The sequence below is a fragment of the Mesocricetus auratus genome, unplaced genomic scaffold, assembly GCF_017639785.1.
Source record: "Mesocricetus auratus isolate SY011 unplaced genomic scaffold, BCM_Maur_2.0 Super-Scaffold_6730, whole genome shotgun sequence".
Taxonomy (NCBI): domain Eukaryota; kingdom Metazoa; phylum Chordata; class Mammalia; order Rodentia; family Cricetidae; genus Mesocricetus; species Mesocricetus auratus.
This window is the reverse complement of record NW_024429184.1, coordinates 87,667,533-87,680,397: the sequence shown is the minus strand read 5'-3', so window position 1 is coordinate 87,680,397 and position 12,865 is coordinate 87,667,533. Positions and strand designations below refer to the sequence as shown.

Genomic DNA, 12,865 nt, shown 5'->3' with positions numbered 1-12,865 from the left:
TGACCACTGTGTCCCCTCCTTGAAGGAAGGACATCTGTTTGCTGCCTCATTTGAAACATGTAGGACTCCTCACAGGTAAAGATGGAGCTGTAAGTATGTTCATGTGACTTTTATTCCTGAGTATTTGAAAGAAAACATTAGCTATTAGAGCAGGGGTTCTCTACCTTTCTAATGCCCTGCTGACCCCCAAACATAAAATTATTTCATTGCTACTTCATAACTGTTATGAATTGTAATGTAAATATCTGATATGCAGGGTATCAGATATATGTGACCCCTAAAGGGATCATGACCCACAGGTTGAGAACCTCTGTATTAGACTGTGGGTGGAATGAAGGTGGACCCCTTGCATTCTTACTATACTGTAGAAGCACATGAGGGAAACCAAAAGGATCTCTGCAGATTTCTGCTGCTACAGCAATAAACTTTTCTGCGTGTGCTACCCCACTGTAAGGAGCTGTTTGCCACTGTTAAATGCTCAGACAGAAGCTCTGGCCTGCATTATACACACTAAAAAGCAAGGTAGAGCTCTTCCTATTCTGCTCAGATAAAGTAATCTATCCAGTCATAGTATTCTGAGAACCTTTTGACAATTTTAAGTGGATTAATATGCTCTAAGAGAAAACAAGCATTTCTTTAATGATAACTCATCGACAAAGCTTTTGAAAAAGAGTATTCAAAATAAAGCAAAGACTGGTCAAGTGTAGCCAGAGCCCATTTTCCGCACACAGACATTAAATTCATGCTAATCTGTGAGGGAGGACTTTCCTCTTTTTCATTCTGAAAACAAGCCTACTCCTCCTCCCTAGACATCTCTGTTCATCCTTTGGTACTTACAAGGGAGCGAGAGCTCTGTCTGGATGGCGGCAGAAACTGCCTCACATTCGTAGGTGTTTCCTTTTCAATGGAATGGCGCCTCTGCGGTGGTTGCCGTCTCTCTGGCTGGGGCGTTGACGAGATGGGTAAGAACTTTGGAGGCTCTAAAGATTTAACCAAATAAATGGACTAGATTAAAAATAAAGTCCTAATGTAAAATGAAATAATAAAAAATGTGTAAAAAATAAAATCTTTAATTCTGAATTTTCCAACAGATAACCTTTTGTACTATGTGCCAACACTGTGTTCAAAGACAAAGCACTTATTTCAGTGGAGAGCTATTTTAAGATGGCAGCTCAGGGGAAAGAGGCTGCTTCATACAGTAGGGATGAAAGTAAAAGTCAACAGAGTTAAGTGGGATTCATGTCTTTGGATTATCTTATGAAGGCAAACTACTAAGGCAAATGAAAACTGTAGTTTCCAGTTAAGAAATGACAGTGAAGTTCATTACACAATTTGATGGGCACTCTATTTATTTTGAGACAGGATCTCCTGTAGTCCAGGCTGGCCTCGACTCGACTACATGGTTGAGGGTGACCCAAACTGCTGATCTGATCCTATTACCTCTACCTCCTAAGTGCTGGGATTACAGTCATTACTCTACAACTGAGCGAAAGCGCCAGCTCAAGGCCTCTGGGATGTTTAATGGGCCTGGACGACAACCAAGGCCAACTCTTACTGACTTACCTGTGTGTGTGTGTGTGTGTGTGTGTGTGTGTGTGTGTGTGTGTGTGTGAAAACACGTGTGTCCTGTAACAATGCACATGTGAAAATCAGAGAACAGCTTTTAGAAGTCAGTATGTTCTTGCCGTCCACCATGGGACCCATGGACAGAACTCAGGTGGCTAGGCTTGCATGACCAGTACTTCTACCCTGAGTCATTTTGCCTGCCTCCATTGTTTTTATATAACTTGTTTATGGAACTGAAATACTATGTAATCCCAGCACTTGGGAAGGAGAGGCAGGAGGATTAAGAGTTCAAAGCCAAAAAAAGGAAAAAAAAAAAAAAGAGTTCAAAGCCACCCTGTAGTACACGAAACCCCATTTCAAAAGAGTATGAGAACTCAAGCCAACATTTTAAGAATATCTTAAAAAAAAAAAAAAGATTTAGCTGGGTGGTGGTGCATGCCTTTAATCCTAGCACTCAGGAGGCAGAGGCAGGTGGATCTCTGTGAGTTTGAGGCCAGTCTGGTCTACAGAGCAAGTTCCAGGACAGTCAGGTTGTTGTTATACAGAGAAACCCTGTCTAACAAAATAAATAAAGGCCTTGTTTCTATTTTATGTGCATTAGTATTTTGCCTGTTCATATGTACATCATGTGTGTGCCTGGTGCTTAAGGGGACCAGCAGAGGGCATTACAGATGATTGTAAACTGCTATGTGGGTGCTGGGAACCTAACTTAGGTCCACTACAAGAGCAATGAGTGCTCTTAACTACTGGGCCATCTCTCCATCCGCTAAGAATATCTTAAAATCCAATGAATTAATTTCTAACTCTTCTTAATGATTTTACATTACTAAAAGCCTTTAGAAATCTCTTAAGTTTAGACACTGTAGTCAGAATCCACTGCCCAATATCTATAAAAGTATTTTTACTACCTACACATGTATTGGATATGGCTGTATGTAACTTATACCAGGTGGGTAGGGAGCAAATATGGTTATTTAGTGCTTCTGAGCTTAAATTCAGACTAGTCATTAATCTAAAAAGTGCACACGTGTTCATGCGCACGCATGCATACACAGATATACACTCTGCTGGCTTATCTATATGTGTGCTATGCGAAAAAATAAACTTGCCTGATCTAGTTAAGGTAACTGTCCATGCAGCCTGGGAAGATACCTGAGCCTGTCTATTCCTGACACTCAAGTACAAGGGTTAGCTGTATATATGCCACATGATGACAGTGCACTGTGGGGCTCTTGCTCTAGTCAAGTGTTCTGTAAGGTGTGCACTCACTCTTCCTTGTGCACATGGCCTCCAGCACGGGATCCTCACAGAGGGAGGGAGACGCACTGCTGCTGCTGGCTGACTTGTGCAGAGTTTCCTCCTGAAAAAGGCAAGTTCATGAACTTCAGCTCCTGTGCTAGTGAATACCATCCTAGTAAACAGATACTTTAACGTAACAGGACACCAAACTACAATGTCAGAGGCTCAGGGCAAACTAGAAGGGGTCTAAAATCAGGGATGGGCTCATGTTCTCACTTTGCCTAATTAAAAGTGATGGGACAGGGTGGGAGAGATCAAAACAGTAAGCCGCATCCCTCCACGATCTCTGCTTTGCTTCCTGCCTTCAGGTTCCTGCCTAGTACGCCTGCCCTGGATTCCCTTAATGGTGGATGTAACCTATGGGCTGAAATAAACCCATTCTAATCCAAGTTTCTTTTGAGCATGCATACCATAGCAACTGGAAAGCAAACTAGAATAAGAGCTTCATCCACTGGGCCCAGCTCCAACACTTGCTCTTATAATGGAAAATGGACTTCCCAGTGTCCATGAGATCCTGAAAGACAGGTGCTAGTCTTGGGCGGACTGAGCTGTAGCTCTCATTCCATTTCTAGCTGTTGGACATTATACTTCTGCATGCATCTGGTGTCAAAATGTTTTTGTGTTTAAAAACAAGGGATGTGGATACGCTTCAAGATAGGAGGAGATGTTCAGGTGGGAGGGAGGGAGGGAAGAAGGGAGGGAGGGAGGGAAGATGGGCCTCTCCCCCTCCCGGAGACTCTTCTCTATTTGTTCACTGTACAGACTCAGCTAGCTGGCAGAGCCACCACAGACACAGAGACAGGAACGAAGGCATGAGGAAGATGTGTGCATGAGTCTGGCTCATGAGGACAACTGCATGACAGTGCCATGACACAGCAATACCAACATCACACAGAACAGCAAGTACTCTGCCTGTCTGCTGCAGGCATGTGATCAGTACTGAGGCGTCCCTGGTCCTTCCAGACGTTTCAGTCTTTGAACCTTATAGTGTTAGCTGCACAGAATAAGGCAGTCCTAGCAAACATGTGTCTCCTCAGGCATGCTTTTAATTACCATTTGAATTAGAAGCAATTGGAGTGTTAACGACATCACACTTATGCCACTGCATTTGATACTTAGTGAAGACATACAATAATGGAAACTTTGAATGGAAAAAGAAGAATTTGGTGAAAAGAAACAAAAAGAAGAGAGGAAGAATCCATGAAGTGGGGAACAAAATTCACCAGGAAAAGTGAACAGAGTCTACTGTGTGATATGGGAAACACCTAACAGCTTTGCATTTATGGCCATTATCAGAAAGCAATATGCCCACGCAAGCCAATCAATGTTGGTTTAGGGGATTCCTGACATCAGAAATTAATAGAGGAGTGGGGGATATCCATCTGCCAAACTCGGAAGCTTTGTTCCTTGCTTCATATTTCTGGGGAAGACCACAAGTTCTGGATCCAGAAGGCTGAGGATCAACAAAACCAACTGCCCTCACCAGGTGGCACGGATGGGAGGGCTGCCAGCCCCGCGAGAGGACAGAAGGACTGGCTCTGTCCCCAAATGGGAGGCACAGGCTCTGACACACGAGGATGCACGGACAACGTGAAATGCTTGTCCTCGTGCTCTCTCCACATGCTCAGAGCCACGGCCCAGGGCAGGTACTGCATGAAGTACTGTCCTCACTATTTCACACCGTTAAGACCCATTCACCCGTGTAAATATCTGCCTTTTAAAAGAGACATTATTTTGTGGCTTTAATCAGGTAAAAGATAGTCTGGAAGTAGCTGATGTTGAGAGAGAGGCGTAGGATGAACACAATTTATGTATCAATATTAAACTAAAGCTGTGTTTCACCAATAGAAGCTTTTACAAAATACTCATGTGCATATATAGTGGGATTCAGGACATCTGTCCTTATCACCATCCCTCAGCCTGTCCCCCAGTCTCTTTGGGAACCCAGGGAAGCCAACAGGCCCAGAAATTCTCCTGTCTCTGTCTGTTTCTGCCCCATTTGGAGCTAGAGCCCCAGCCCTAGTCCTAGCTCCAAGTGGGAACTTGGCTTGTCATGTGTGCACTGGGACCTGAACTCCTAATTGCTGCTCCATCTCTCCAGCCCCATCAATAGAAACTCTGATAACATAATACAACTCCCCAATGTGAACAACAGCTGGTTTCAAATAAGCCACCCACATACCTATGCTTTCTAAACATTAAAGATTTAATGTAATTAGAAATTGTAAAACTTGTGTCTAAAAAAATGAACACAAAGCACTCCTGGACATCCCTTTGATTAGTCTTTCCTTATACTTAAAAACACCAATTTAAGGCCGGGCAGTGGCAGCACATGTCTTTCATCCATACATGTGTCCATGCAGCATGGACAAAAGTGAAGAATGCCATTTTTGTCTAAGCCAGGACCAGGAAGTGGAGCCCTAGCAAGCAGCAACATGCCATGTTGACACTTGCAGCTCAGCAGATGGCAGAGGTGCAGCATGGATGCAGGTATGGAACCCAAACACACCACATTCTCCCCTGAAGGGCACAGAGTAAAGCAGAGACTCCAGGGAGCACAGCTCTCTTCCTGAGGGTTTGCTTGTTGGCATTACAATCCCAGAAAGAACACTCCTACATGTGTCTGTGTGTACTGCAGAGGGAGAAGAACCTATAGAAACATGTCTCAACTTTATTTTCTCCTTCTCAAAACAAAGATGAAGGTCATATGAGTTTTAGGACTGCTGATTTATCTTACTCCTCCTTACCATAAGACTACAGACCTCAATTTCAGTGCTATTTACTAAGCACATCCACCACACTGGTCTGGAGAAATAACAGTCACTATCCTTCCTGCTAGCCAGCTTAACTTCAATCTTACCGTTACTGACTGAATCATGAAGAGAAGAGGAAACAGCTTAAGGAAACAGGTAGGGGCAGGGTCAGAGGACATCTGCATGCCTGGCGTCCTTACCTCAGAGTCAGAGCTGTCCAGCTCAGCCAGGGTTGGGGCCTTGAGGAGCTTCTTCCGTTGTGCAGGCCCTGGCTGGCCAGTACCCAGCCCATTTCCTTTTGTTTGAGATGCTAAGCCTCCATTCACCATAGATGATTCCCCAACATTCTTTGGAGATTCTGGGGTAGTGACATCTAGTAAGAGAAAGGCAAAAGCTTACCTTTTCTTGAGCCAGGAAAGGTAATCTGTGTTGGAAGCACAACCAGGTGACAGCATTTCCATGTCACACAAATAAAACACAAAGGCTCAGTACAGTGATGCCATGCCTGTGCATATGGAATTTGTTAAAGCTATTGTCAGATTACAGGAAAGCTTAAAGTGATGATTGTATATGCACATCTGTAGTTTAGAACTCAGAGTTGGCAGAAATCCTAGATAAGGGATCTTGACGTCTTGTTTCCCAGGTAAATAAACTGAGGCTCCAAGAAGCAAGCTGTACTCATGCTAAGGGCCAGTTGTGGATAGAGGAAAGAGGCAGCACACTCGGTCCCCCTAGGGATAAGGTCTAAAAACATCTTGTCCTAAAAATCAAAGAGGCTAAGAATCCATACTCAAACACATTTATGGAAGCACAGAGGTTCTGGGACACATCTCCTCAATACATTAGATTTAAATTATTAAGGGCTCGCATCTGAATGAAAAGGCCCTTCCACATTAGAGAGAAAACAGTAGTATACAGTTGGCATAACCCAGACAGGGATCAAAGTCTACCTCTACTGCTAGCTGTCTGGGTAAGCTCTCTAACCTCCAGCTCCTCCCCTATAAAGCAGAATAGTACAGATTAGTAACTGTGAGTGTTTTCCTGTGCCTAGTACAGTCAATGTTAGCCAATGGCAGCACTAGTGTTCCGCTCTCCTTCTAAGTAACCCAAGCCCTTGACTGACAGTGGTGTGAGCCAGAGTTGATTCCCAACACCTGCTTTTTGGTACTCTAGCCTAAAATTCTCCAATGGAAATAGAATAGATTTTCTTGAGCATTTCAAATAAAGACTTAACATGGATTATCTTAAATAGCTAACTATAAAATCAGAGAAGTGACAATGTGACAATTAGTGCATAATTTAAAGTGCAGACCAGTGTGATCAACTGCACAGAGAACCATCCATGAAGCTTCTTTTTGGTATAGGGCCTTCTAGACACCAAACTGAGAAAGCCTTTGGGAGGGAAAGCACTATGATTGAAGGCTATTTTTCTCTCAACAAGTGATATCTATATTCCTAAGTAGAAAACACTCAGCACTTAAGTATGTTCTTATTGATTTTTTTTTTTTGAGATAGGGTCTAACGTATACCAGGCTGGTCTTGAATTCTCTGTGCCGCTAAGAAGGATCACCTTCTGATGCTCTTACCCCACTTCCCTTGTGCAGGGATTTCAACTGTGTAACGCCATGCTCAGTTTACATGATGCTGGGGAATCTCACCCAGGCCTGTGTACATATGAGGCTAGTACTCTAGCAATGAGCTACATCCTCAGCCCCTTTATAACTGGGTTCACATATTTTCCTTGACATTACTTAAAGGAACTATATATCATTTCTTACTACAAAGATATACTTCTTATTTAAAATTTACAATTTTTTGGTACATGTCTATAATACCAGCATTTACAAGGCTAAGGCAGGAAGGGCTCATTGTGAGCTTGATAGCCTATGATATACTGCATGTAAAAGGTCAATTGCTAGGACATAAAATAAATCCGGGCAGTGGTGACACACACCTTTAATATTAGCACTCAGGAGGCAGAGGCAGGCAAATCTCTCTGAGTTCCAGGCCAGTCAAGGAAACCCTGTCTTGGAAAAAAAATGAACAAAAATTTATGATTTTTATTCTTACATATCAAGAAGGCCAGAAAACAGGTCCTTCAAAAACTGTAGAAGGTTTGACTAGGCTATAAAGGGTGGAGGATTGAAGGAACAAAAGAGGACAGAGGAGGAGAAAGAAGAGAGAAGACAGGGCTTAATAATTATCATTTAGGTGAAAAAAACTTTGAGTCCTGACTTGATATGTGGCTTTCTTCCTGCCTGGGTAGTTTTAATTAAGAGAACCCAACGCTAAGTGTACATATTTATTTACTTTGTTATTATGGTCCCAGGTATTAAGTAGCTAGGACAAATAAATAATAATTGGTTGCAGTAAAGTGAAAGGGAAAAATAGAAAAGGAGGTGAGATTTCATACAAATTGCAGAGGTGAAAATATGAAGGCAAAATACCCACTTATATAATAAATAAAAATAATTAAAACGAAAACGAGTTTTCCAGAAAGCAAAAGATGGTTAATTTCTATTCAAGAGAAAAGCAGCCAGACTTGGTAGCTTTCACCTGTGATCCCAGCACTTGAGAGGCTAAGGCAGGAGAATTGCCAGGAGGCTAGTCTGGGCCAGAGAGTAAGATCCTATTTCATAATAAAACAAAACAAACTAACTAAAACCAGTAACAACAAAAAAGAAAAGAGGTAGTAAGTATCTCTGTGATTTTAATGAGTACACATGAGCACTCAGGAGGATCTCTGTGAGTTCAAGGCCAGCCTGGTCTACATAGTGAGTTCCAGGATAACTAGGGCTACATAGTAAGACCCTGTTTCAAAACAAAACAAACAAAACCCCCAAATAAATAAAATATGAAAGGAAAGACAAACTGTGCACATTAATGTGCATTCTCAGCCACTCATGTTCCAGCAGAAGCTGCTGAGACATGTCACCTCCCACAAAGAGATTTAGGAACAAGAGCAAACCCAGCTCCCAAGACTGGGCTCACACTGTCAAGGCAAAGAGTTTTACTGGCTATATATTTTTACTATCTTGTTTTAAAAAAACCAACTATTATATCACATCCACATGGGTGTTATTGTTTAAGAAAATTTAGAAGTTGTTTATGGTAGATTAATTTAAAAAGGATTTTCTTATTTTTTTACTTTGTCTTAATTTAATCTCTGTGTCTTTCACATCATGCATCTCGAACCCATTCATTTCCTGTTTCTGCATATCTGCCCTCTGCCCTTGCAGTCCCCCCAAAAAAAGAAAAAAGAAAAGAAAAGAAAGAGAAAAAAGAAGAGAAAGAAGAGGGAGGGGGAAGTCTTGTCATGGAAGTTGTAGTATGACACACTGAGTCACACAGTAAACCCTTTTGTCCATGTATCTTGCAAGTGTTCATTGCAGAGAGTTATTAGTCTGGTTTGAGGCTTCTGGTTTCTGCTACACGGTTGATGCTGGGCCCTCATTAGAAATCCTCTTGGTTAACATACTGTTGCTCTGTGTTGTGGAGATCCTGCAGCTTTGGGCCTGCAGGACCAGTCCCTTCATGTGCTCTAGCAGATCACAGATGGGGTGGATGCTGGGGCAGGCCAACACATAACCCTGGTTCCGGGCCTGGGTCATTCCAGGGTTGGTCAGCCCGCCTGCTCCTTGTCTTCACCATCAGTGTGAGCTCTTCTGCATTCCTGTCCTCAAGGTTGGATCTGCACACCTACACCTTCGGGGCCAGCTCTTCTGCGCTGCCCAGGGACCACTCTCCCGAGTGCTGCAGCTGACGAAGGGCAAGGCTAGATCTATGTCTTACGACCTCTCCCACTTGCCTTGGGTTGATGGGGGTGGCGTGGCGAGAACACCTCTCCCTGCCCATGCTGCCATATGACAGGTGAGTAATGGGAACAGCTCTCCCATGCTAACAACTTGGAGGATGGCTCACCCATACCTCTGCCAACAGGAGTGGCTCTATTGTGCTGCCCAGGCACATGCAGGGCCTGTTCTCCAGAGTGTTGCAGCTGGTGGCAGGCGGTGATAGCTCTCCTGCCTTTCTGGCCTCAAGGCCAGTGAATATATTTATTTTTTTATTTTTTGGTTTTTTGAGACAGGGTTTCTCTGTATTGTTTTGGAGGCTGTCCTGGAACTCGCTCTGTAAACCAGGCTGGCCTTGAACTCATAGAGATCCGCCTGCCTCTGCCTCCCGAGTGCTGGGATTAAAGGCGTGCATCACCAATGTCCGGCTGAAAAGATTTATTTTTACGTACATGAGTGTTTTGCCTACATGTTATGTATATGCATCAGGTATGCAACTATAGAAACCAGAAGTGGTTGTCAGATCCCTGGGTTCTCAAATTACAGATAGTTGTGAGCTGCAGTTGTGGTGCTGGGATTTGAACTCAGGTCCTCTGGAAGAGTGACCCATTTACTGAGCCATCTCTCCAGACCTAGGGTAGATTGAAAAATTTAAATTGTGTTGATAGTGTTTAATATTATTTAGATTAAAAATATTAAAGTAGTGTTGGTGTAGTTGTTGGTTATTCTTGGTTGTTAATTTAGCTGGGCACACCTGTGAGGGATTTTTCTTAATTAAATCATTTGAAGTGGGAAGACCCACCCTAAATCGTCATCTTTATGGGTGGGAAGATCCACCTTAACTGGAGGCAGCCTATAATAAAGGAAGCACTTGTTCTTTGCCTGTTTGCCCTCACTCTCCAGCAAGTTCATTCCCTTACTGATATACTGAAAACCATCAGAGACATTGAGTGTCTCGGACCAAACAGCTTTGGATTCTTGGACTTTCCAACAAAAGACAGCCATTGTTGGGTTGGTTGGACCACAACTTGTAAGCTGAGACACTCTATTAATTCACATATGTGTATATCATCTACATATAATATACTAGTACAATTGGCAAAAAACAAAGTCTGGTGTGGTGGTGCATGTCTATAATCCCAGCAGTTGAGGGGCTGAGGCAGTAGAATCACCAAGTTCAGTTATCAGTGTCTGCTTGGGATACAATGTGAACTCAAAGCAAGCCTGAGTAACCCTCTCTCAACATAAAAAGGACTCCACTGGGAAAGTGCTTGTTTAGTGTGCACAGGCTCTGGGTTCAAGCCCCAGCACATATAACATCAGCCATGGCAGTATTCCCTGTAATCTCAGTGCTCAGAAGTGAAGGGAGGAGGGTCAGAAGTCATCCCTGGCTACACGAGACCCTATCTCAACAAACAAAACAAAACAGGCTTTAAAAGTAAAGAGCCAGGAAAGTAACTCAGGTGGCTTAGTACTTGCCCTCCCTGTGCAACACTCTGGGAATTCAATTCGTATCAGACACACACACAGACAGACACACACACACACACACACACACACACACACACACACACACACACACACACACACGGAGGAAGTTGACAAAATGACATAGGAACTGAAGTTCAGGGAAAGTCACTAAATGATAAAGGCTGCCTGAACAATATGCTATGGGACCAATGGCCGTCATGTGGCTCACTGACTGAGATGATGGAAACAAACATCCCTAGTAAGTTCAAAGCTTTGAGGGGGATGTGACTGGTAAAAGGTTCTGCCAGGAGGCTTCTGGTGATCTCTAAGACTAGATACTGTGCAAGCCTCATTTCCTATAAGACTCGGCACAACATATTTTAAGGAGTTATTATTTGGATTTACTGTTGAAATAATAAATACTATTATTTCAGTGTATTAAGTGAGAAGCGTCAAACTCTTTTTTGTTCATTTGTTTTCTGAGACAGGGTATCTTTGTGTAGCCCTGGATGTCCTGGAACTTGCTCTGCAGACCAGGCTGGCCTCCTGGGATTAAAGGTGTGAACCAGTTCAACTCTTGAAGACAGAATTTCTTGAGGAAAAAAATGATAATCTCATACATAGAACAAATGTTAAAGACAAAAAGTAGAGATGATTTTAAAAATTACTATCTCTTAAATTCAGACTCTAAAGGGCACACCCGCAATATTAAATACTTGAATAATTTTGTGTCTACTGCTTTATTTATTTGCACTAGAACATAGATTATATACTTAATATTTGTACAGGAAAAATAAATCAGACTTACCTCAATTGATGCTGAATGGCTTATTAGGATTTTCACTAAGAAATATTTCTAAGAGAGCCTTGAACAGCAGAATACACTTCCTTCTGTCTCACTCTGCACTCAAGTTCAGAGTCATTATCTATGCTACATGTTTAGACTGTTCATTCCTTGGCTTGTTCATTTTCTACTAAGACCACATATTTAGTCCTTAAAGCTGGAAGGATGGGTTACCCTTTCCCACTTACAATCTGGGACATTTAGTTAACAGTCAAATGCAACAGTGGAAACATGTAGCAGCACAAGCAGTGGACAGGCAAGCTCTGGGAACCACACAGAATACCACCAAGGCACAGATAGACTACAGCAGACAGTGAACAGACAACAAAACTATGCTGCCCTGTTTTGTTCCTGACACAGGGCCACCAGGAGCCTGGAAGACCACCAGAGACCACATGCCAGAGCATGTCTGAGAGCATGCATCCTGTCCTGATCAGCCACAAACCAGCCAGCAATCTGTATGTTAGGTAGCCTCCTACTCCTTATCCAACCAATGGAAACATGACCAGTAGGTATCCAGAGTGACAGTGGCCAGTTTTTAGAGATTAACCATAGCATACATGGTCCAAATTTTTGGTTTTATTTTCCAGTCTAAAATTTTTACAGGTTCACTGCACAAATGATTTATAAAATAAATAAAATTAGCCAAATGGATAAAGAAAATAGAAAAGGCTCTTGGGTGGTCAGTCAAAAATAGTTAAATGAAGACCAAAATAGTAAAGTTATGTCTGAGAGCTACAAAAATAAGCAGAAAATTTTTAAAAAAATGTGGAAACTACCTTGTAGTTAGAAGACAGTAAATATTCAATAATGACACTAGAAAAAGATACTCAAACTCACTGGTTTGTTAAACATGGATCTGTATGCCAATTCTTTTTAACTTAAGAAGTATTCTATATCATTTCAAGGAACATTGTAGAAAAATACATCTTACCTCATTTTAGCTTGAAACAGTAACTTGTGAAATTAAAAACTTGAATCTGAAAATATCTTATAAGAACTAAGAAAATATGCAAATTTTCTCATAAATATATTTAAAATTTTTATTTTAAAGGACATAGTTTTATAATCAAATATAGCCATTTTCAGTTATCATTTAACCATATTCACAGATTACTACACAGAAAGTGTAAGACACCCTG

The 12,865-nt window shown here is 42.1% G+C and overlaps 1 protein-coding gene across 4 annotated transcripts in view; it reads right to left on the bottom strand.

Moving 5' to 3' along the window:
- The window catches only part of Spire1 (spire type actin nucleation factor 1), a 116,167-nt gene that overhangs the window by 12,031 nt on the left and 91,271 nt on the right, over positions 1 to 12,865 (bottom strand). For all 4 annotated transcript variants that reach the window (XM_013116772.3, XM_013116773.3, XM_005074640.4 and 1 more), the window contains 3 exons: positions 5,819 to 5,991; positions 2,836 to 2,926; positions 838 to 980 (listed from right to left, as the gene is read on the bottom strand). In XM_013116772.3, coding sequence (XP_012972226.1) covers positions 838 to 980; positions 2,836 to 2,926; positions 5,819 to 5,991 — 407 coding nt within the window. The remainder of the gene's footprint in view (positions 1 to 837; positions 981 to 2,835; positions 2,927 to 5,818; positions 5,992 to 12,865) is intronic.